Source organism: Eubalaena glacialis, chromosome 1 (genome assembly GCF_028564815.1).
Source record: "Eubalaena glacialis isolate mEubGla1 chromosome 1, mEubGla1.1.hap2.+ XY, whole genome shotgun sequence".
NCBI lineage: Eukaryota > Metazoa > Chordata > Mammalia > Artiodactyla > Balaenidae > Eubalaena > Eubalaena glacialis.
The window spans coordinates 112,721,125-112,746,795 of record NC_083716.1 but is presented as its reverse complement, the minus strand read 5'-3'; the positions used below and the strand labels follow the sequence as shown (position 1 = coordinate 112,746,795).

Here is a 25,671-nt window from a genome sequence, read left to right as displayed (position 1 = left end):
TTACTTCTTAGATTCATTTTGAGTTAGTCTTTCTATATGGTGTGAGGCAGAGTTCCAGCTTTATTCTTTGCATGTGGATATCCAGTTGCCCCAGCACCATTTGTTTTAGAAACCTATTCTTTCCCCCGTTGAATGGTCTTTACATCTTTTTCAGAAATCAGTTAACCCTAAATGTGAAGGTTTAATTCTGGGCTCTGAATTCTATTCCATTGGTCTCTGTGTCTGTCCTTAGGCCAGTACCACACTGTCTTATTTACTGTAGCTTTGTAGTAAGTTTTGAAATTAGGAAGTGTGAGTTTTCCAGTTGTGTTCTTCTTTTTCAATACAGTTTTGGCTATTCTGGGTTCTTTGCATTTTGGAATCAGCTTGTTAATATCTGCAGAAGAGGCTGCTGGGATTTCAATAGGGATTGCATTAAATCCCTAGATGAATTTGGAGAGATTGCCATCTTAACAATATTAAGTGTTCTGAACCATGAAAATGGGATGTCTTTCCATTTATATAGGTCTTTAATTTCTTTGAACAATATTTTGTAGTTCTTAGTATACAAGCCTGTATAAGATCATGTCATCTGCAAATAGAGTTTTACTTTTTCTTTACAATCTGGATGCCTTTTATATACTTTTCTTGCCTGATTGGAAAATTTTTAAATTACTGATTCAATCTCTTGTTGTAGGTCTGTTTAGATTTTCTATTTTGTCTTGAGTCAGTTTTCAAAGTTTGCGTCTCTTAGGAATTTATCCATTCTATCTAGGTTATCTAATTTGTTGGCATATAGTTATTCATAGCATATTCTTATAGTCTTTTTTATTGAATAGTGATGTTTCCTTTATCCTTGCTGATTTCAGTAAGTTGGCTCTTCTCTCTTTTTTTTCCTGGTCAGTCTAGCTAAAAGTTTGTCCATTTGTTGATATTTGCAAAGAACCAGCCTTTGGTTTCATTGGTTTTTCTTTATTGTTTTTCTGTTCTCTGTTTCATTTATTTCCATATAACTGTATTTGAAGTCTCTAAGGTAAGTGGTCCTTTTCCCCTAATCCATTTTCAACGATAGTGCAATTTCATTTCACTGATGTCTCTTCCCAGCCCTCACTCTACACCTAGCTCAGAGTGTATTAACAAAGGAATTAAAAGACATGGTCTTTACTTCCAGGGAGCTTACGGTGCCTCAGAGCCTCCTTCCTTTTTTAAAACATTTGTCTCTGTGTCTGCCTTAAATATCTCTTATTACAATTGAAGCCTGTTTTCTGGTTCTGTCTTCTTGGGAATTGGGAGACTGGAAACTTGAAGATAGTTACCAAAGTAATTAGCAGCCCTCTTATCATGAGGTTGAATAACTCTAGTTTCTTTAAGTAGAAACCCTTAGGTACTAAGTTGGTGGCAGGGAGAGAGAGAGAAACAGAGTGTGCACGCACGTGCGTGTGTATGTGTACATACGTACACACCATATTTTTAACAAATAGGGAACCCTTGAGGAACCAACTCTTGTTGAAGAGACCACACAAAGCACTAAAGAACAGTGCACAGAAGTATAGATCAAATGCAAAGCAGGTTTCTTCCAGGGCCTTCCCTGGTGATCCAGTGGTTAAGACTCCGTGCTCCCAATGCAGGGGGCCCGGGTTTGATCCTTGGTCAGGGAACTAGATCCTGCATGCCGCAACTAAAAAAAAAAAAGATCCCGCCTGCTGCAACTGAAGTTACTGCACGCCGCAACGAAGATCTTGCATGCTGCAACTAAGACCAGGCGCAGCCAAATAAATAAATAAATATTTTTTAAAAACCCAAAACAAAAAAAACGAAAACAAAGTAGGTTTCTTCCGTATCTCCCAGAGTTTTTGCTCCTCTTTCTTAGTCTTCCTCCAGTTTCTCTGCATTCCATTGAAAATACAGAGCCTGAGACTTGTGAGCATGTGGAGGTTTCCCTCTTAGCTCTTATTATTATACTTTTGGAATTTAGTATTGCAATAACATGTTAAGCTCCAAGTAGTTCACTATTAGCATTAGGTAGGGTTACAAAGCCAAGCCTGAACTAGCCTGGGATAGAAACTCTTTAATTCGCTAAAGCCAAGCCGCCCTAAGACTTCGTAGTTGTACCATATTTTCTGCAAGAAATTAGCAATAATTTAGGCAGTCGGTGCAGAACGTGAATGGTTTTATGCCATTGTGGAGCCATGAAGTTCATCTTGGACATTTGCATTTAGAATAGCAATATTTTCAGCTACGTTCCAAAGGCCAAGATGAATTTGCATTGCTCTCTGATGTTTTTCTGATCTTTCTCATTGTTTCTCTCTTGTGTCGTATGAGCTAATCCTTGTAGGATTGTTTTATCTATCTTCTCCATTATTTGCTTTTAGATCTGTTCATTCATTTGGCAGTTTTATCTTACATGCTTTTTTCCCAGTACTACTCTTGTAGATTAGCATCTTATCCTCTCTGTACTTTTGGAATAATCTCCTTATTGTTTTTTTCTGTGTCCTTTTTCCTGACTCTCCTTCCACCCCACCGTAGTTTCTAAAGTTGTGTACTCCTGTTAACTGCCAGCACAATCAAGATACAGAGCATGCCCCTTACTCCAAAAGGTTCTCTCATGCCCCTTTGCAGGTAACCCCTCCTCCTCCCCCTGGCCCCAGGCAACAGCTGATCTGCTTTTTATCCCTATAGTTTTGCCTCTTATTGAATTTTTTATAAATGTGATCATACGGTATGTTGCCCTTTATGTCTGGTTTCATTCACTTTGCATAGTGCATTTCAGATTCATCCATGTTGTTGCATGTATCAGTAGTTTGTTTCTTTTTATTGCTGGGTGGTCTTCAAGTGATTTAATTTTGATATTGCAGGTGGACAGCGTAGTGGCTGCTGAGTATGAGCTGGAGTACCTGTTACTAGAAGGTCACTGCTATGACGTCACCACCGGCCAGCCCCCACGGGGACTGCAGTTTACCTTAGGAACTTCAGCCAAGCCAGTCATCGTGGACACTATTGTTATGGCTAATCTGGTAAACAATCAGTACATCCGGTGGTGATACTCCGTCATGTTAATTTGGGCACTGCAATTTATGATAGAGCAATTAGCATTCTGAACATGAGGGAGATTAAAATTCAGGATGGACTGAATTTGGTCAATATAAAAATCAGCAGTTTAGTTAAACTTGTAGATTGGAATTACATGACAACTTAAAAGAAAACATGCTAGAATATTCTACTCTAACCAGATTGGCTCCTGAAAAAATATTGCTTGTGAGCCGACAGCGTTTTTCCCTTCTTTCTCTTTTTTCTTTTTGGGATTTGAAGCTTATTCACACATCATGCGTTGCTTCTTCACTGAAGTACAGCTAAAGGGCAGGCTTCTTGGCTTGACGGGCCAGTATTTTGCTAGTGTTTCTAATATGTAGATTTTAAGAGTTGCATTCGTTTGTTAACCATCTTATTTAAAATAAAGGTGACTGATATTTCAGAAAAAGAAATAACTGTCCCTCAGAAACAGCATTTTGATGTTTTTAAGAGCACTAAAATTGGTCTTGTCTTCTTGTCCTAGGGCTATTTTCAGTTAAAAGCCAACCCAGGAGCTTGGATTCTCAGACTAAGGAAGGGACGTTCTGAAGACATTTATAGAATCTACAGGTAGGATTAAGTGATGCAGGTACATTTTTTTTAGAACATTCTGCAATGAGAATCAGCTTGAATTGAATACTACGCTGGCAATTACCCAGGCAATAAGAATTTAATTTGCAATTGTATGTGTGATGAAACGGTGCTTTTCTAGGAAATTAAATGTGGGAGACTTGTCAGGGTATAATTGGATAACAAGCAGTGTAAATACTAACAGTATATATAGTCAAGTTTGACTCTTCGGTCATTCTTTCGTGCTAACAGTATCCCAGGATCAAATCATTCTGTCACTGTGATGAAAACCATAGGCAGATGAGAAAGTGAGTCATTTCAAGAAAGGAGAAAAGAAATGAAGAACAGTCAGACTTTTCAACCCTGGATAGTATATTTCTCTACCCTGAGTGAGCTGCAGATTGACAAGACATGTAAGCTTTGGCCATGGAACCTTGGTGCGAGCACTTGTCTTTCCAGGTCTGAGGTGGTGCAGAAGTACTCCCAGAGCATCGTCGGTAGCCTGCTTTTTGCTTTAAGGTTTGCTACAAGTGACTGTTAGTTTAAAAAAATGATACTGCCTTTTAAAAAGGTGTGATCTAAATTCTGCTTAACACAATTTAAATTAGTCTTAAGCTATGTGAGAAGACTTCATGCCAGTTCATTTCGGGAATGATTTCCATTAGAGTTTATTTGAAAACAGCATCCTGTTGTGTCTTCATCGTAGCTTCATAGGCTTTTCTGACCCACGTGAGAGCTATGTGGATTTCTGCATATTTCTTACCAAGAAAGTAGAAGATTTTTGTATTATAGTAAAATCTTCATTGTACATAGTAGGGTTTTTGTCTATTAATGTTTTCCCCAAAAGCTTATGTGTTGTCTTTCTAAACTCCGTCCCTGCTGTGTGCCCTTTTCCTGGCCAGTCCTCCTACGGTGGCCAGCACCTCACGGTCGCGGGCTCTCTTCCTCCTGTGCTTCCCAGGCTCTGGAATGTTTCATGCTCCCTGTCAGGATCTCACCTTTGCCTGAGAACTTTGCTCTCTGCTGGATGACAGTGAATCCAGTGACTTCATGTTCTATCGTGGCTTTCTGTAGTTATCACCTTAAAATTTGGTGACTGGTAACTTTAGGCATTACAGTTGATTAGTAGGGAAGGACTGTTTTCAGTTTCCCTCCTCTGCCCCGTCTGCTTGCAGACAGAGCTCGTTAGAGTTTTTCCTCCAGAGGAGGGGCGCCTGATTGAGTGCAGGGCCTAGGCTTGGCTGTGTGCCTCCAGGAAGGACGGAGCAGAAGCGTTTACAAAACTCTGAAGTAGAGCCATGTCTTGCGACTTGCCCATTACAGAGCAGTAGTGATGCGTCTCCGGTGACGGTGCAGGGGCCCAGGCCCCCAGGAGCTCCTTTATCGAAGGGCGCCGTGCTTGGCTCAGACCTTGTGAACACAGTGGTTCCGTGCTCATCATGTGCTTGCCAGCACTGGGAGCCTCTCGCTCTGTGGAAGGTCATTGGAAGAGGGACTCAGGAAGGAAGTTTGGGCTGTGACCGATTGGCATACTCAACGTGTACGGATAGAGATTTTGACAAGTGCTTCTGCGTAGCTTGAAGGGGTTTCCTGCAGATTGTGAGAAAATAATTTGTTCAGAAAAATCTCCTTTATGATAAAGATGATGGACAAATATGGGGGGTTGATATCAGACCACTTACTGCATGTTGAGACCTGTGATCTGTGATACCTGTCTTCCTCTCTTCCTTTCTTTTCTAAGTCACGACGGTACAGACTCTCCACCTGATGCTGATGAAGTGGTCGTTGTCCTCAACAACTTCAAGAGCAAAATTATTAAAGTGAAGGTGAGTTTGGAATATTAAGGCAGCCACTCTATTAAAGCTGGTAAAAGCAGCAGTAACTTGGTATTTCGTAGCTATTATGTAAAAATATGTATCTTGAAACCAGCCCCAAATTATGTGAGGTGATGGAATGTGTTAACTCCAGAAATAGTGCCGTTATCGTGCTGATCCTTTCACAATATATACCCATACCACGTCATTGCGTTGTATACCTTAAAGTTAGAAGTGTTATTTGTTAATTACCTCTCAGTAAAGCTGAAGGAAAAAGAAAGAAACCAGCCCAAGACTTTAATTCACCTTTGGAATTCTACTGTAGCGTTTATAGGAATGCGCTTGAAATGCAAAATGTCTTCTGTAAATATGAGTTTGTGGCTTTCTTCACCTGAGAGGTTGCACCTTTTGGGTTATCTCAGTGAGCAGTACAAGTCTCGTTTTACATAAGATGTTTTCATAGATACTGCTTTGCTTTACAGCCACAGTTCACATTATTATTCATGATTTTATTCTCAGAAGATTGGAAAGAATGCCAATGAGAATTTCAACACCAATAATAAATGGTAGCCTTATTTAATTTCTTTTCACTTCTGCTTTCTGTTCTCAGAATTTTGAAGTTCCTAGTGCCTTAAATTCAAGTAAAAGGTATTATGGGATAAATAATCATTATACACAGTAAAATCGAAAGCAGACGACACACGGTTGAGCAGAAAAATGATCCCTGTGCTGTCGAGAAGATTCGACCCCTGTTTGTACTAGTCAGCCCTGATACAAGGCTGTCACATGAGATGCCTCCTTCCCGACAGTTAGAGCTCGTGTGTGCTGCCCTCTTTCCCTGGAACTAGCAGTTAGCTTGCTGAGTTGTGCTTCTGATTTTACTCAGACCATAAGGTTCTCTGCCCGTTTTTCAAACTGAAAACAGTTATTGTCTAATTAAAAGAGGTTGCTATCTCCTCACTTAAGATTTTAATGTGATATGATGAGCGCAGTTTGTTGAATACGTCTGGACTCGGGGCGGATTGTACCTGCTGGCAGGATCATTCCCTCCCTAGTGTTGACAGTATTCACAGTGTGCATCTGGTGAAGACTGTCTAATGCCTGTTAGACCCAGTAGGGGGAGTCAGATCCATCACGTGTGACTGATTGCAGGTTCAGAAGAAGGCAGACATGGTGAATGAAGACTTGCTGAGCGACGGAACTAATGAGAATGAATCTGGATTTTGGGACTCCTTCAAATGGTAAACTGGCATCATAAAGAAGTAATGTTTTTACGGAAAAACTGATATATGAGCACCATCCCTCCCTTCTTTTGAGTATAATAATCCTGTTTGGGCTTTTCAGATTCTGCTCTGTGCAACCAAATCCTGCACTTGTACTTAGAGTAGATGAGTGTTTCCCACTGATTGAAAGACTGAAAGAGGTCAGCGTCCCCTCATGGTGGGGTGACTTCTGTGCCCTAGTTCTTGACTGCTGTTGGATTTTGCCTGCTGTTTGGAGAGCTGAGTGGTAATTGCTCAGTTAACCTTCCATTGTGTGTCTTGCACTGTGTGGACTAGCCTGTGTCCAGTCTTCTCCGGAAGCTACACGAGGCCCTGTGGGCAGCCTCCCTCTCGTTGGGCAGCTGCTTTTGCCGGCCTTGCGCTCTCGGGAAGGAACAGGGATGGGGAAGCACCGTCTCCTTCCCTCTCCCCTTAAAGGGCAGTGTGTCTGTACCAGCGTTTCAAGTGTTCTTGTTTTTACCTTCTTGTTATAGGGGCTTTACAGGAGGACAGAAGACTGAGGAAGTGAAACAGGAGAAAGATGACATAATTAATATTTTCTCTGTCGCATCTGGTCATCTCTATGAAAGATTTCTTCGGTTAGTCATGTTGGTTATTTCAGAATATATGCATGAATTTGTTACAGGATTCTTATTTAGGGAGTACGTGTTTCATGGGATTCTGCCTGTTATACTTCTGTATATTTGACACACTCTAAGGATTGTGACTGGATTACCACATGTAATTGTATTTGTTTTGATCCAGCCAGACTCATGAAGGGGAGCTAAATGCATCTGTGTACCTATTACAAGGCTGTAAACATACTTCAGTATCACTGTGCACACATCATGAAGAATGGTATTTAACTCTCCACCAAGCATCGCTTAAACCAGAAATTAGGAGGTTAACATAGAGAATAGAGGTGGAATAGGGCCATGGACCTGCCTTCTGAAGATTCATAGGATGTTAGAGCCAGGAGGGATCTTAATTCCGTTCTGTAGACAGGCTGAGATTCAGAGGGTGGAAGGATTCGCCTGAGGTCACAGAGCCAGAGCAGAGGAGAGGCACAGGCTTGGGCTGGTTGACACAGCGGTCGCCAGGGGGAAGGCCCTCAGGGCGCCTTGTTGTCAGTGGTCAGGAAGGCCTTTGCCTGAGAGTAACTCTCCTAATGCCAGGGTTCTTTTTCCTTGTAATTTTCCACTACAAATCTAGTATAGCAACTAATCAAGATGTCATTTTACTCATGTTTAGCCCTCATATTCCCAAGAAATAATATCTGACCTAGAATAGTAATGTCAGATGTCAGTAACAACTGAATTTAATTAAATTCCTTGACTCAAAATTTGCTTTTGTTTGTTTCCAAAGTAGGGAATCCTGAAGCTGTAACCACTTGCCGTCCCCTTACCTTGCCCCGCTCTCCTCCCTGGCAGGCCCTGTCCAGGCCGTGGGGGGCAGTGCCCTGACGCAGAGCCGCCGGGCTTTTCCAGCTTCTTTTTAGGGTGATGTTGTCAGCTAAGCACAGCCTCTAGGATTCATTTGTACCCTAACTAACGTGTCAGTTCATGAAGCAGTTTATTTAAAGCTGTAGCGTAATTAAAACGTGCCTTTATCAGTTCGGTATATTACTATAGGTAATAAGTAGTCCTTCTTTCCCATCCAGTGATAACACTGTAAAAATGAATAAGGGCAGTTTTCCATTGTCCCCTACTCAGGGTCTCTCTTTGCCTAATTGAGCCATCAGTTAGCTCTGCCACAAAGAACACTGAGTGGTCTCTTGATGGACTCTCCTTGGTTTTGTTGAGATTGAAAAGATTTGGACAATTGTTATTATTATTTGCTTTTGTTTGACAGCATAATGATGCTATCAGTACTGAAGAATACCAAGACTCCTGTGAAATTCTGGTTCTTGAAGAATTATTTGTCCCCCACGTTTAAGGTTTGTTCCTCAGGCTTTGAAAAGGAAAACATTCTTATTAAGGAGATATGTACAGTGTAATATACTTTTTGCTACTTCTATGTTATCTGTATAATTTAAAATTTTTCCTTGTATTTGGTTACCCTAATTCACCCGCATAATTCTATGTTGATTATTCTTCCAGACTGGTCTGTTTGGGGGGGAGTAGTTGTTATAAAACTGAACACAAAATTGTGACTTGTTTGAAGCGTGGATAACATAGGAGGAGAGTCTGTATCTTTTGTGTTGATGGAGTAACATTCCTCCTCTGAGTGTGCATGTCCTTGTTTGATTAGAAAGCACAGTACAGGTTTCCAGTGAGAAGGATGGTTAGTTCTGTCATGAACAACTACCCAGTGATCTGTGGAAGTAAAGGATCATCTGTGCAAAACAAAAACACGCTTGGAAAGTTTTCCGCTTTATATCAGTTAGTATTTGTCGTCTAAACTGATTTATTTGCATCTTTGTTGTTGTTGTTCTTCTTCAAGCAGCTTTTAAGGTACTCAGTAATATCTCTCTGAGAGAAGTGATTCACTTCTGGTCGCCTGAAAGTACTTACATGTAGAATCTGAAAGACTTAATGGCAGCAACCTTGTTCAGAGTACTTGGGTTTGCCGTGTCATTCCCCGGGCTAGACCTAGTGGTGAGAAAGGCTTAAAATCAAGCTCAAAAAAATGTTTTACTGAAATCAAGTTTCGACAGATAAAGTCCATTTCCCTTAAATACACACACACACACACACACACACATAAATTAATTATCTAAAAGCCTTCACTTAAAGATTTCTGTCATCTCACGTGGTGATGAGAAGCCATAAAAAAATGGGGATTTGACAGAAGTTTATATGTATGTAGTCTTTTATGTAGTTTATGTAGTCACGAGTGATATGGTAAATGTGTTTTACTTGTGCCATAATCGTGGTTGGTTGACTTACTTGTTTTTCTTAATCAAAGTAACTGATTGTTGTTCCCTGTGTCTAATAATAGGAGTTTATACCTTACATGGCAAACAAGTACAGTTTTCAATATGAGCTTGTTCAGTACAAGTGGCCCCGGTGGCTTCATCAGCAGACTGAGAAACAGCGTATCATCTGGGGTTACAAGATCCTCTTCCTGGATGTGCTCTTCCCGCTGGTTGTTGACAAGTTCCTGTTTGTGGATGCCGATCAGGTAAGCTCTGAAAGACTGGGCTTCAGCAGTTTGTATTAAAGGCATTGGGCTTCCTTTCCTTTTTTAAATGATTTTATCATTCCAATTATGGAAAAATACATGCTTAGTTTACATTATTTAGAGTATATGGAAATGTATCACCCAGATGTGATCACTTTTAGAATTTGCATTCGACATATCTCCTTTTCATCTTTTTTCCTATTGCCTCTTTCACATAGTTGTGATTGCATTGTGTATGCAGTTTTGTATCTTCCATTTAGTTCATTTAACATACAAACTAACAGTTGGAAAATTCATCAGTTTAACACAGTGCTTGCCATCATCTCCAATTATTTGCCCCAAAGCTAGAAGTTATTGACAAGGGTAAGAGAGAGGAAGTGCAAGTAGGTGGCCTTGATAATGTGGAACTCTTCAGAAGGTCATCCTGCTGTCAAGATTTGACTTAATTAAAAGGAACACAATTTTAGAAAATTAAAATTTCTAATTTTAGAAATTTTAGAGCATACAAACTCAAAAAGTGTAAATATACTTCTACCCTACAGCCTTTCTCCTTATCCTGAGCTGGCTGAAACCTGAGTTCCTCATCTGAATGGAAGTGATGTAATGTGTGCAAGTCATTTGGACAAAGCTTCGTCCAGCTCTTGGGAATTCTGCCCCCTCTGGCTCACTTGTATCACAACTGGCTCAACCTGAAGCACGCTTTCCTAGTTCTAATATAATCACACTTAATCCTTGCTGAGCACTTACTGTGTGCCAGGCGTCATTCCCCATCATTCCCCGTTAGTTCGTGTTAATCCTCCCAGCAACCCTGTGAGATCTCCATTTTAGATGAGGAAACTGAGTCACAGAGAGGCTGTGCAATGTATCAATTATTCATTTGTTTTATTTCTGCTTTTTTTTTTTGAATGCTTAGAATACTCTGTGCCAAGCACTAGGCTAAGCGTCTTAACATGCTAGTGAGGGCAGTCAGCCTAATCAGTGGAGGAAGCGAGTCTCGAGCGGGGTCTCCTGCCTGTGGCGCTGACCCCTGAGCTCCCCTCCGTATTTTCAGGAACCCGCTGTCTGCATGGTTGTTGAACAAATGACTGTGATCCTCTCTTCTTCAGATTGTACGGACAGACTTGAAAGAGTTAAGAGACTTCAATTTGGACGGTGCTCCTTACGGCTATACTCCTTTCTGTGATAGCCGCAGGGAAATGGACGGCTACAGGTTCTGGAAGTCAGGGTACTGGGCCAGTCACTTATCCGGGCGAAAGTATCACATCAGGTACTGAAAAAGGAGTACCTCTAATGCTGTTGTTTGATTGTCTTTAAAATTAATTTTGTATATTTAAAGTTGTGAATAGGTAATACATTAATGTGGTTCAAAAATAAAAATTATAAACAATACACAGTGAAAAGAAATCTTCCCTGTTCTGTCTCTCTTCTTCCCAGTTCCCACTCCCACAACAGATAAAATCCTCTATTAATTTACTGTGTGTCCTTCCAGACTTTCTTAATTCTTAGGTAAACAACTGTGACTTCTTTTTTACACAAAATATGTACTATCCTGTTTATAGTTTTGTGCCTTGCTTTTTTTTACTTGATGTCTCTAGTAGACTTTATATCCACATGTGGAGAGAGACCTTTTTCCTTTTTACATCAACATATTATTCCAGTATATAATTTATGGTCTTCCTATGACATACAATGTTGTAGTGAATAATTAAATACGTAATTGTGTATATTTCAAGTATATCTGTAGGATAAATTCCTAGAACTCCTAGGTTAAACAGTGAACGTATCTGTTGGGCATTTGTTGCTTTTCTACATTATCTTCTCTGGGCAGAGTGTGATTTGGAGAGTAGGGGGATATGTAGGAAGCAGCATGTGTAGAGATAAATGTTGGGGTGTGGTGATTTCAGTATTGTACTTTATGTTCTTGGTCCAAAAGAACTGTAACACTTGGTTGGTTTTTTTTTTTTCCTCTAACATTTAAGACATCATCAGGATATCTTTGGCTAATGGTTATCAGTCTTTATTACCAAACCTGCTGACATTTGCTAGGAATCTTTTGTCAGAGATGATTTCCTTTGGAAGGCAATTACTTAAAGAACAGTGACAAAGTGAGCTTGTGGTACCAGAATATGGGTTTTGTAATAACTTCCTTAGCCATCTTTGAAGTAGCACAGACTAACTCTGAGCTCCACTGTAGACCTCAGCTTACCTTTTCAAAGAGAAGCCAGAATGTTTGCCTAGTGATCTGTTCCATTGATCAGTGCAGTTACTTTTCCTGCCATAATCCATGGTTATAACAAATGGATTTTCTCTGTCCAGTGCATTGTATGTCGTGGATCTGAAGAAGTTTAGGAAAATAGCTGCTGGTGACAGACTCAGGGGACAGTACCAAGGTCTGAGTCAGGATCCTAACAGCCTTTCAAATCTTGATCAAGTAAGTGGCCATTTTTTTGGTTAACCGTTTCAGTGATGGGTATACAATGTTGTGTCGGAAAGTGAAGTAGTATTTGCTTCTCAATTTTCTCCTCTGTTGGGACAGTGTTTTGTGTCTTCATGGAAAGGAATTTGTGTGTGTGTAACATTTTTATCTGTCCTCAAGAGAGGACATAGTGGTGAAAAATGTCATGGGCCTGAGGTTGGTTTGGGGAGGGAGATAGAAGGAGGACACTGCCACTCAGAACCATTACCCTATCTTTTCATTTTGTACCCAGCTAATCTGATAAATTTGTTTCTCTGCCTACTAGGGTCAGTGTATTTCTCTTCTTTAGGAACTAACTAGCTCAGGATTCACAGCACAGAATATAGTATCATAATTTCCCGTTTTTTTCCCGTATCAGAAACCATGGTGTTTTTTAAGAAGTTTAGATGAGTCACTGTTTATTAATGCTAAACATTTTTTATAGGTGAGATTATAGTTTGTGTTTTAGATACATAGTTTCACATATTTTGTTTTGCTTAAGTCTGCCTTAAACATTTTTAAGCATTTGTGATATATAGCACCCATAAAGAAAAGTGAGTGTACAAAACAAAAATTTATAAATATATACATATTCATATGCATCAATGAATTACCACAAAGCACATGCCCGTGTACTACCACCCAGTTTTAGAAATACAACATTACTAGCATCCCAGAAGCCACCCTCTTAACAGAAGTATCCAGCATCCTGACTTTTGTGGTAATCACTCCATTGCTTTTCTGTATTGAATTACTACTTACACATGTATCCTTAAACACTATAGTTTTACCTGTTTTTTTCTGCCTGTCTCAGTGGGATTATACACGATGTACTCTTTTGAGTCTAACTTCTTCTGCTTAATGTTATGTTAGATTCATCCGTGTTGTTGTGTGAAGTGGTAGTATGTTTTGTTTATTGTACATTTGGGTTGTTTTCCATTTTTGTCTTCTACAGATAATGCTGCTGTGATCATCGTTTATGCACATGTGTTGGTTGATGCACATGTATATGTATTTCAATTGTGTGTGCAACTACAAGTTGAATTGCTGGGTCATTAGATTGGTCCATCTTTATCTTTACTAGATAATTCCAAACAGTTTTCCAAAGTAGTTCTGATTTATACTCCCATCAGCAGTGTAAGAATTCCTGACGCTCTTTGTAATTTTGAGTAATACTTATTGTTAATCTGTTAAATTGATAGATGTGAGCTGGCAGCCCATGTGGCTTTCAGTTAGAGAGTTTAATCCCTTTACATTTAATGTAATTATTAGTGTGGTAGGATTTACATCTGCCAATTTCCTACTTGTTTTCTATATGTCTTTTGTGTTTCTCAGTTCCTCCATTACTGCCTTCATTAATAGATATTTTAATTCCCCTCCTGTTTCTTTCACTATATACATGGAGATTTTCCAGGGATTTTTTTTTGTTCTAGCCCAGTTGCTCTAGTCTGAGAAAGTATTGTGTATGATCTCAGCCATTTGAAGTTTGTTGAGCTTTGCTTGTTGAGCTGACCCAGATATGATTAGTTTTGGTAAACATTTCAACTGGTTTTATATTCTGCAGATGTTAGGTGTAATGTTTTTCTATGTATGTCCATTAGGTGAGGTTTAGTGATATGTTGTTATGTGTGTTTTGTCTGTCTGTTTTTCTATTAGTTACTGAGAGAATTGTGCTAAATCTCTTTCCATGTTGTGAAATCTTTCTTTGTCTTTGGTTTTGTCAAATTTTGCTTGATGTGCTTAGAGACTGTATCATTCAGTGCCTAAAAACTCAGAAGTCATATATATGTCTGACAAATTAACCTTTTATTATCTCTATTAATGCTTTTTGGGCAGGGGCTTGAAGTGTGCGTCATCTAGTATTAGTGCAGCTACGCTGGTTTTCCTTTTAGTTAGTGTTACATGGTATATTTTTTTATCCTTCTGTTCTCAATCATTCTTTATCCTTATGTTTTAGTTCTGTTTCTTATAAATAGCTTATATCAGTTTGTTTTTTCATGTGGTTGTGACAGTCATTTAATTTGAACATTAGTCCGTTTATAGTTAATGTAATCACCAGCAAGTTGGGCTTCTCCATAGTCCTCCTGCTTATTCCATATGTCCTGTATTTCTTTTTTCTCCTTAGTCAGTTTCTTTCAGATTGATTGAGGATTTTTTCATAATTCCATTTTCCCTCTATTAAACTATACACTTAAAATAATTTTTTAATGATCAGCCTAGAGATTACAGTATGCATTTCTGACTTAGCAAAGGCTAATGTTAGTGTATTTTACTCATCTACCAGACAGTGCAAAAACATCAGAACAGTTCTTCTCAAATTTTAGCATATATAAAAAAATCACCTGAAGGACTTATTAAAGCCTTAATCCCTGGGCCCCATCCCCCACAGGCTGATTCAGTAGGTATATGGTTGGGCCTTAGAATCTGCATTCCTAGCAAACTCTGTGCTGCCAATCCACAGACTACATTTTGAGTATCATTGTCTTAGAACTCATTACTCCATTTATCCTTATCTCAACCTAAATACTTTGTTGCCATGTATTTTAGATCTGTCTATATTTTAAACCCCAGAAGAAGTTATTCTTCTTGTTTAATACAGTCGGTATCTATTTAAATTTGAATTAACTCACATAGTTACCCTTTTGGTTACTCTGCATTCTTCCCTGCATTTCTGGGCTTCCATATTGGATCGTTTTCCTTCTGCCTGAAGAAGGCCCTTTACTTAGTGTTCACTAGTAACAGATTCAGTTTTTGTTGTCCGAAAGTATCTATATTTTACCTTGATTATTTTTTACTGTGGTAAAATATACATAAAATTTACCATTTTAACTATTTTTAAATGTTCAGTGGGATTAAGTACATTCACAATGTGCAGCTGTCCATCCCCAGAACTGTTTCATCATCCCAAACAGAAACTCTGTACCCATTAAACAGTTTCTCCTGCCCCCAGCCCCTGGTAACCTCTATTCTATTTTCTGTCAGTATGCATTTGCTTATTCCAGGTACTTTTGGAATCATACAATATTTTTCCTTTTGTGTTTGTTTTATTTCACTTAGCATAATGTTTTCAAGATTCATCCATGCTGTAGCATGTATCTGACTTTTCTTCCTGTTAAGATCAAATAATATTTCATTGTATGTATATACATTTGTTTGGATATTCATCTGTTGATGGACATTTGGCTTATTTCCATCTTTTGACTTGTGAATAATGCCTCTATGAACATCGGTGTACAAGTATCCATTTGAGTCTCTGCTTTCAGTTCTTTTGTGTATATACCCAGAAGTGAAATTATCGGATCGTATTGGTTGTTTGTGTCTTTGGACAGTGGAACGTTTTATTGTGTCAAACGCACAAGTTTTCCTGAGAGAAAAGCTTCAAAGCATAGAGTACAGCTGGCTAGAAAACATGTGGGCTTCATCTACTTGGGATCAAGCCTCAGTAGACAAGGTGGATTCAGAGCTTCCTTTAAGCAAAACCTTGAAGTACAAGAGCCACCCTCGATGCTTAATTGGCTTTTAGAAGGCAGTACTGTTTTTCTTAGAATTGCCCTCATGGAGGGAATCTAGGTGCACGCTATTTGTGAGTTTTAAGCTAAAGTTTTTCAGATGCTTATTATGGGTAGGTGTTTTATGGATCCTCTAAACTTCGTGGTTTTTAAAAACACCGTAAATAAATATTTTAGTTTCTCTAAGGTTTTTGGTACGGACCCTTTCTATTTTAGAAATTTGTGATTGACATGTGATATGTAATGAGCAGCTAATTTGCTGTGCATTTATTTAAATTTCCCCTAGGACTTTATTTCTAAACATTTTCTTTTATATTTTATTGAAGTATAGTTGATTTACAGTGTTGTGTTAATTTCTGCTGTAATGCAAAGTGATTCAGTTATACACATGTATATTTTTTCTTTTTCATATTCTCTTCCATGATGGTTTATCACAGGATATTGAATATAGTTCCCTGTGCTCTGCAGTAGGACCTTGTTGTTTATTCCCCTAGAACTTTAGATTGTTGTGTTTTATCTTCTCTTCTGAACAGGATTTGCCCAATAACATGATCCACCAGGTGCCAATTAAATCACTCCCTCAAGAATGGCTTTGGTGTGAAACATGGTGTGACGATGCCTCTAAGAAAAGGGCAAAAACAATTGATTTGGTAAGTTGTCGGTGGCTCTTTTCTGCTTCTTAGTCCAGTCTGATGGATGACGAGATAATGTAGTCTTTCTCTTTAACTGTGCAGTTCAGGGACTGCAGAACTTCTTACAGCAACCTCAGCAGGAAGCCAAATCCTCCAGTGTGTGACGGGGTTGTTTTCACTACTTAGAATTGGTGAAGTTACCGCTGGTCTTCCAGATCACTCTGTACCTTGTAATGTTTCCAGCGTCTCTTTTCCTGCCTTGCAGGAGCGCTCCACACCTTCTTTGCAGAAGCTTTGCACAGCGCACTCACTGCCACACCGCTTCTGCTGATATCATTTGCTTTCTCAGTATTGTTCTTTTCGTCCAGTAAGGACTTGTAACCCAAGAACAGAAACACCTCGGAATTCTCTGTAACATACCCTTCCTTCAGCTCAGTTGAAGTGCGTTATTTTGGTTTTCACAGTGTAATAATCCAATGACCAAAGAGCCCAAGCTGGAGGCCGCTGTCCGAATCGTCCCAGAGTGGCAGGACTATGACCAGGAGATCAAACAGCTACAGACGCGCTTCCAGGAGGAGAAGGAAGCGGGCGTACTTCACAAAGGCGCACCGGCACAGGAGCCGGGCCGACAAGGTACGCACAGGCCTGTGGCTTCAGGCAAGTCCTTCTCGGCCTGCCTCACGTCTGTCTGTTGCAAAAGCAGAATAATGAGTGAAAGGACTAGAAGAGACAGTTGCTTAACCCTTCCTTCCCGACGTCTGCTGGTGTATATTGTGCACCTTGCTTAACCCTTCCTTCCCGACGTCTGTATATTGTGCACCTTCCTTAGTCACTTGGGTTCCAAACAGTATTTATTAATGCAATTGCTGCCCTTTTTTTCTTCTTTCTTTCTCTTTCTTTCTTTTTTTGAAGAAAGACTGCTTTCTTTGTGATTATTGTTATTTAGGTTCATGAGTTTTGTGATACATCAGCCAAACCTGCCATTATTTGGGGGATCTCTTGTCAGATTCCTTGGTTTTTAATTAAATCTGTCCAGGCACTAGTGAATGAACACATTTAGGATCAAGACAGAGAACGTATTGATCTGAAAAAAAGTATTCTAAGGACTAAATCTTCATATAATGTTTTCCCTACTATATGTACATCTCGAATGGTAGCCAATCTAAAATAATCATTAGAATACAAAAGTGACCTTTTGTAAACCCATTAATAAGCTGGGCTCTGGATTTTAATTTATTCAGCTCAAAACGAGTTCTCAAAAAGCAATTATAGAACATGGGTCTTGAGTGATTCTGAAGACTATGGCATGATATTAAAATCACAGCTAAAAGGTTGGATAGTCACCGTAAAAATAATTAAGTTCATGAGTAAAACCTCAAGGATTTTCATAGATAAATGGGCAAAGAATGTAGACATACTGTTTAAATAAGAGGAAAACACAAATATAAATGAATTTGAGGAAACAGTAATCAAATTAAAGGAATCTATCATTAATACATACTGCATAGAAAAAAACGTACCTATTGATAATGCCATTTGTTGGGGGAGATGGTGATTAAACTGTTCTGGGTGGGCCTTGCTGAAGCTTTGTGCACTAGAACACTCCTTGTTGAACGGCAGTCAGTCGTCGTCAGGAGCCATTAAAATGTTTACATCCTCAGTAATTTCTCTCTCGAGAATTTACCTTGAAAGAAATAATTCAATACAAGAAAAAAGTTATATACATGGAGAAATTTATTTTATTATTACTTGTAAACCAAAGGCATTAAAAAACAGTTTTAAACACCCAAAAATAGAAAATAGTAAATGAGCTACACTGCTACATAGGAAAATGTTTATGTGTTATTAAGTGGAAAAAGAAGAATCTTGACTAAAAATATGTGCATCGTTACTAGAAGTAAATATTGTACTTGTGAAAACAATATTTAGATGGAGTTAGGGGTATGCAGCTAGTTTCCATGTTCTTAAAAATTAAAATGTCTTTTTTACTTTGTCTTTGCTTTCAAAATATAACACAAACACACTAAACCAAAGCTCCTAAAAATTTAAAAAGAGAGATACAGCGGAGGTAGGGGCACAAATAATAGGTTTCGTACCAGAAAATGCCTAGTCTGTACTTTTTTTTTTTTGGCTGTGTTGGGTCCTTCGTTGCAACACTCGGGATCTTTCATTTCAGCGTGTGGGCTCTTAGTTGTGACGCGTAGGCTCCAGGGCTCATGGGCTCTGTAGTTAGCGGCACGCGGGCTTAGTTGCCCCGTGGCGTGTGGGATCTTAGTTCCCCGACCAGGGAGCGAACCCGCGTCCCCTGCGTTGGAAGGCGGATTCTTCACCACTGGACCGCCAAGGGAAGTCCCAAGTATGTACTTTTATAACTTGACAATAATTCCTTTTCTTTTCAATTGTTCTCCTTTTCCGTAGGACCTCAGAAACGTGAAGAATTATGATCTCCAGAGGAGGATAGGGAATTACACCATTTGAAGAACACTTTTTATATTAAATGCTAGTTTTTTCCAATCTGTCTATACAACTGCTGATGAACTGGCCGGGCAGGTGTGCCGCACCGTTCATTCTGACTCCTGCACGCTGGCGGCTCTGGATCTCTGGAGTCAAGGCTCCACTGGATTCATACCTCAGAGGAAGACAAGGGGCTGATCTTTGGGGGACGCTATAAAGAACAGGCTTCTAACCAGAAGGGAAGATGCAGAGGCGACTGGAAGAAAGCGAGCCCTGTGGCGCTCACACCCGGGAGCCCACACGTGCCACAGCGTCTCGGGAAGCCACCAGCCAGAGCCACCGTGTCCTTCCTTACCTCAGCCTACAGGCAGCGGAGCTCTGTCTGCAGCCTGGGCCGCAGGGCAGGTGCCGCCCACATCGGCCGTCAGGAGCTTTGCCCCAGGTCTGCGCACCTCGGGGTCGGCGCCAGCGTTCCCCTGTGCCCTTCCCCAGCATCAGGTTCACTGTCAAATTGAAACCCAACCAACAATCATGTGTCTTCAGGCTCGGCTCGGGGCAGATTAATTGGGGGTTAGGATGGGGGTGGCTTGGGCTGAGGGTAGGGAAAATGTCAGGAGTCGGAGGCCCTGGGATGCTGGGGTGAGGGCGAGGAGGACCGGAAATCGGCCGTTCTCTTTTATAGACCATCGGTACCATTGTGACTAATTTGAAATGAAGATGTTATCCTTATTCTCCACCCAGCCCCAGTGAACTTTTTAAGTAATTGTTTTGTAAGCAGTTTTTTAATTTGTGAAAGTCTTTGCTTTTCTCTTCCCACTTTCTTAAAAAAGAAGTCTGTTATTTCCTTACTGGATACAGCCATAGTAAGCCCCTCTAGTGATCCATCCTGAAGGGCTCAGGGCTCCTTCAGGAAGGTCACCGCATCACTTACCCTCCTCTTCTCCGCAGGATTTTCGTCTCTCAGACCCAGGGGAAGTTGGCTTTGACTTTTCTCTATGGAAGACTCCCAGATCTGAGATCGGGAGAGATTCTGATTGTGTAATTCACTTTTTTCTATACACTGTTCTGTATTCCTTTTAGTTTAGTGCGGTGGGCTGCCTTTGACTTGCAGAAATTGCCAGTGTTCCCCCCGTTCTGACTCCACAGAGTTGCATCTTGAAGCAGGTTTGGCCCTTTGGTCATGGCTTTTCGTGTCTTCACTCCAGCAGCCCAGAAGGGCCCTTCTGCGGCAGCCTTTCCTGCTGGGTGGGCAGAGCCGGGAGGCGCCCACGAGGAGTCTTGCGGGTGCTGTCGGCCCGCGTGGCTGTAAGGCTGCAGGTCCTGCCCCCCGGCTGCCCAGGCTGCAGGGCACGGCAGCAGAGCACTCCGTGGACCGTGCCTCCTTCCAAAGTCGTAGGACAAATATCGAGGAACTAATTTTTTCCATATTCACGAGCCAGAGTTGGCTCGGGAGTCTCTTAGTCCGAGGGAGCTTTTGAGCGTGCTTTTGTAGGTCCATTAAAAAACTGGGGAGGAGGGAGCCCGGAAGATTTTTAGATAAATCGATCCAAGACTGAAAAGGTCCCTCAGAGGTGTCGCTGTTGACAGAGGCTCTAGCATGAGTTCCCCCCACGCTGCTCCTCGCCTGGTCAGAGCAGCTGAAGGGATAGAATCAGTGAGAGTGGAAAACATTCACTCAGGTCCCTCTGAGGGTTAATTAAGCCTTCAGAGAGGCTGCCGCCGCCGCCGCCACTTCTGTCTACAGCCATGGGCGCAGTTGTGCGTTTTTCCACTTCATTTTCTGGGAGGTTGAGTGGGAAATAACAAAAGTCACTGCGATGTGCTTTCTAAACGCTGGTTCCCTTGGGACATGGAACAGGCCACCTCTCCACGTCGTTCTGCCTGGGCTCTTAAGCGTATCGTACATGAGGAAGGTGAAATCTGTGCTCTGTGTAGTGTGTGTGTGTCCTCGTTGCCCCTTATTTGTCACCACCCTAAATTTAAGTCTTATTAACAGTTGAATCTAAACATGCGAGACCCCGCTTGCTTCTGAAACGGCCTAGGACCCTCCTCCTCGTGCCAGGAATATCTTGGTTCGCGTGGCGTGAGCAACTTCTGAAACGAACCTCTAGCGCCCTGGGAAATGACACCGCCACTAAAATTCAGTCTTGGTCAGCTTTGTCTGTTCTCTCTACCGCATGAAAGCAAATTGTGACTGGAAAGATAGGTAGGAGAGATTTTTCACAAGAAACATGAACTGATTTCACCGAGAAGTGCAAGCTTCTGGAAACTACTCGAAGCACATTGTTTTCAACCATCTTTTCATACGTAATGGATTTTTTCCCCCTTCATCATGCCATAGTGGAAACTTTTTCTTCTGAATCAGTGCCAGAGCGATGTGACATAATGTGACACATCAGAACGACATGCAACAGTGTGGGTTTTTATGTCCTGTGAACAGTGGTATTTGATGGAGGTCAGAACGGGTGCACGCGGCCTGCTCTCGGAGCTGCGGGGACGTGCCTGTGTTTCGTTTAAAAGCATCCTGAATACTTGCCACGCTGAGAGCGCTGGTGTGGCAGTTTTCCACACGCCTGAGAGAGAGAGTGCTGAACCTGTCAAAATGGCACTGCAAATTGAAACGTAGAGCTGTTTGCTTGCCTGCCAAGCGCACGTGCATGTGGTAGGCCCACATACTGTGTGAGCTCAGCTCGGGGTGGGGGGGGGTGGGAGCAAAGGTTTCATAAAAATCAGGTAGTAGTTTCCAAGAAAGGAGCTTAATCGACTCTGCTGTCCTCACGCCCTCATAGCATGAGCCTTGTGAAAGGTCTGATGGAACGAACAACGTCTGTCTGGTTGCAGGGTTACTGAATGAAGGGCTGACGGCCAGGGACAGCAGTGTGGTTTCCAGAAGAGACTGGAAGGGAAATGAAAATCCCAGTTTCCTTCGGCTGGGAATTCCACTTTACTGACTTCGTAACTTGGAACGGGTCAGAACCCGCCCTCACAGCAACGAGTGTAAGATGATTCCTCCTCCCCGACACCCACCTTGGGAGTAAATCTGGCTACTTGAAAGCAGTTCTGTTTTGTTTTTTTTCCTGAAATTGCCATGGATGATTAAAAGAAATAATTCAACTGAAGAGTTTCAAGAGGACATCTCGTACATTTTTCTGAGTAAAATGTTAGTGCTGTGGTATCAAATATCATGGAAATGGAAATGTTTTGGCGAAGCTTTCTCTTGGTAACAACGAATGGAGGGTGTGTTGTGTGCAAAGTTATTTAAATATATTCCATTGTGTAATTTTAATAATTTTTTAAGCATTTGATTTTATGGGGACACTTTTGTGGGATGATTAGGGTTAATCAACTTGAATATCGCTGTTTTGTGTCTAGTCTGGTGGGATAACCTTTTTAATTTAAACTCCTATTTTCCCAGTCTTGCTAGAGTGAGGAAGGATCTTTATCAGGACTTTGGTAATAACCTGACTGAATTCCACAAATTCCACGTCATTAACTCAGGTCTTTGTTGGTACTTCAGAGTATCTGGAGGATACCGATATTTCTTTCATTATTTGGTCTTTGATCTCTCAATCTAATACAGAAATGACGCTTCTGGGTGGCAGTGAGTCAGGGCACTGAGTAGAGGATCTCTCCCTCTCAGGGTGTCACTGAGTGCTGACAGCTTATAAAAACAAACCACGAAATCAGCTTCAGGCAGCTGCATGCTCCCCAGAAGCAGTCCGAAAGTGAGGCCATCTCCTGAGTCTTTTCCAATTACCTAGCAACACAGAGGCCAAATGTGGCAGATTTAAGTAGGACACAAGTTAGGGTTTGAGCCAAGGCCTTCATCCCACCTGTAATTTATGCATTGCCTTACGTGTCACCTTTTAGATTTCCAGAGAAATGGACATAATTCCTCTTCAGAATAAAAATAGCAAAATACATTAACCTAAGGTCAGCAATTTGAGAAAAGATTATCAAGTACGGTGGTTTCCAACCAGTTGTTTTTGCTAATAATAAGGTAAACATGGAAAAACAAACAAAAATATTAGAATTTTTAAAGAAACTGTGTACTTAAAAAAAACCCAAAAAAACAACCACCTTTGTAACTCTTCTATTTTACTGTAATCCTGTTCCATTAAATGCAACATAGGTCCAGGTGCTGCCCCTTGCTCGGGAACAAGCATTGGGGCACTAAATGTCTACAGAGCCCTCTGCGCCTGAAATGGATTGAGAATGAATTTCCTGGTACTGTAATGAAAATAAGGTCTGCTCAACACAATAAACTTTTCCTTCTCTTCTTTAAAACCGTCTGGTCCGTCATTCAGCTTTTATGCTTAGGAAAGGTAAATGGTTCGAGCTCGAAGTTCCACCCCTCCATCTGACAGAAGCAGCAGGCCTGGACAGGAGGAAGAGCTTTACCTGAATGGCTTGTCTGGTGAGGAGCTAGGTCCAGGCGCAGCCAAGTCTCTAGATTCTCAGGGGAGCACCCAGGCCTCTTCTGGGTCCCCAACTTCGGGGAACTGCCCCAGAAGCACTAACCATAACAGGGAGGATGGCATGGACTTCGTTCATTTTGCAAATTCTCTGAGCTCCTACGCTGGGGCTGGATTTGAGGTTGAAGATAGATATGGTTCCCGCCATTCAGGTGCTCACTGGACACTGCAAGCTGGTGTAGTGGGAGCGCTTGCAGAGGTGGAGGTTGGGCAGAGGGACCTTGTGGCTGTGCGAACGTGACAGAGGGCACCTACGGTGGAGGAGGGAAGGAGGGATTTGGTGGTCAGGAAAAGCTTCTACAAGGAGAGGATGCTTAAACTGAAGTTTGGGGAATCAGTAGGCATTATCTATGTAGAATGAGGGAGGTGGGGATACAGGGAGGATGGAGAGCTGGTGTATCTCATTTAAGGAGCTGCAAGTGAACCTCTAGGGCTGGAGTCATGGCCAGGAGCGAGGTGCTGGAGTGGGGATCTGAGTTGATCCAGAGCCACCAGAAAGCCCCTGAGGGGTTTTACACTGGGTGCCCACATGAAATCACTTTTTTCTTGTAAAAAAATTACTATTGATGTATAGCACTTGAAGGTACAAGTACACAAACATACACCTTGATAGATTTTCAAAGTAAACACACTTGTATAACCATCAACCAGATAGAGGTAAAAAGCTGGATTATAGTCTGGCTTCCATCAGTGGCAAGAGCATTGTATCAGACCAACCAGTAACTATATACACTGTTGAAATGCACTGGAAAGTGACAAGAGACAGGCAAAAACTGGAAGGGACTCCTCAACCACTGAAAGAAGAGAAACACACTGGATAAGATCCACATTTAAGCGACTATTCCTCATGTGGCCCACAGGGAATAAAACAAAAAGTGGCTGTTTTACAGGGCTGAGGAGCCAAGTCAGAGTTCAGAGGCTGCCCAAGCAGCTAGAAATTGAAGGCGGAAAATCCCAGAAAGGAGGAAGCCACAGAGCTTTGAATTTGCCTTACATACTCCCCTCAAATCCTTGGCTGACTCCTAAATTATGCTTGAACAAAGCAGGATTCCAAGAGGGCCAAACAAAGCAACAGCTGGAAGGCTGGAAAAGCTCAGCAGAGATGTCAGCAGATGTCTGGTGCTGGGGAGGAAAAGTTTGGCATTTATGTCCCACCAAGTTGGAGAGGCTCAGTAAATATTTGGGGCTTTCCGTTGAACTCGGGTCTAGGCCCTAGGACTAAGGGCAAAACTAAAATAGAACCACTCTAATAAAGTGTAAAGTCAAGCCTTCGAAGAATCAAGGTGATCCAATAGTAACTTAACTCCCTACTAAAACTCAACAGTTTTCATGGGAAAATTAATGAATCCAGAGTCTCTACAATGTATCACTCAGAATGTGCAGTATACAATCACAAATCAGACGTAAGAAACAGGAATACAGGACGCATAAACAAGGGGGAAAAATCGAGATCTGCAGGCAACCAAGACGTTGAAATTATTGAATAAGAATTTTAAAATAATTATAGGGACTTCCCTGGTGGTGCAGTGGTTAAGAACCCCCCTGCTAATGCAGGGGACACGGGTTCAATGCCTGGTCCGGGAAGATCCCACATGCCGTGGAGCAACTAAGCCCGTGCACCACAACTACTGAGCCTGCGCTCTAGAGCCCGCGAGCCACAACTACTGAAGCCCGCGTGCCTAGAGCCCGTGCTCCGCAACAAGAGAAGCCACCACAGTGAGCAGCCCACGCGCCGCAATGAAGAGCAGCCCCTGCTCGCCGCAACTGGAGAAAGCCTGCGCACAGCAACGAACACCCAACTGCAGCCAATAAATAAATAAGTAAATAAATAAAATTTATTAAAAAATGAAGTAATTACAAATATGTCAAAGAAACAATAGGAATGGATATATACAAAGGATGAAGATGTGGGGAATTTTAGGAGAGAGATGAAATTTTTAAGAACCAATTTCATGGGTAGGCTTAAGATTAAACACTGCAAAAAAAAAAAGGATCAGAGAACTTGAAAATAGATTAATGGAAATTATCCAAATTGAAGAGCAAAGAGGGAAAAACGATTGAGAAAAATAATAAATGAATATATGTAATAACCTGTGAGGCAGTATCAAGCAGTTTAACAAATACGTTTGGAGAAATATTGGCCAAGTCAAGGTGTGATTAAAAATATCAACTCATGGATCCAAGAGCCTTAGTGACTCCAGAAATAAGTTTCTTAAAAATGCTCTCTTGACCCAGTTTTGGCCCTGGCTAAAGGCCAGTCAGTTCTCTTGAACAGCCAATCTAGTCCACACCCTCGACCACTTCACTTATTGGATTCTTCAACTCTGGG

At 41.2% G+C, this 25,671-nt stretch overlaps 1 protein-coding gene across 1 annotated transcript in view; it reads left to right on the top strand.

Moving 5' to 3' along the window:
• Positions 1 to 23,154, top strand: part of UGGT1 (UDP-glucose glycoprotein glucosyltransferase 1) — a 106,550-nt gene extending 83,396 nt beyond the window's left edge. Inside the window, exons 30-41 of the mRNA XM_061183001.1 lie at positions 2,835 to 2,993; positions 3,533 to 3,618; positions 5,360 to 5,444; positions 6,585 to 6,673; positions 7,189 to 7,293; positions 8,546 to 8,630; positions 9,635 to 9,817; positions 10,924 to 11,084; positions 12,134 to 12,248; positions 16,315 to 16,431; positions 16,878 to 17,046; positions 18,832 to 23,154. Coding sequence (XP_061038984.1) covers positions 2,835 to 2,993; positions 3,533 to 3,618; positions 5,360 to 5,444; positions 6,585 to 6,673; positions 7,189 to 7,293; positions 8,546 to 8,630; positions 9,635 to 9,817; positions 10,924 to 11,084; positions 12,134 to 12,248; positions 16,315 to 16,431; positions 16,878 to 17,046; positions 18,832 to 18,857 — 1,380 coding nt within the window. The 3' untranslated portion in view covers positions 18,858 to 23,154. The remainder of the gene's footprint in view (positions 1 to 2,834; positions 2,994 to 3,532; positions 3,619 to 5,359; positions 5,445 to 6,584; positions 6,674 to 7,188; positions 7,294 to 8,545; positions 8,631 to 9,634; positions 9,818 to 10,923; positions 11,085 to 12,133; positions 12,249 to 16,314; positions 16,432 to 16,877; positions 17,047 to 18,831) is intronic.
• The last annotated feature ends 2,517 nt before the right edge of the window (positions 23,155 to 25,671 follow it).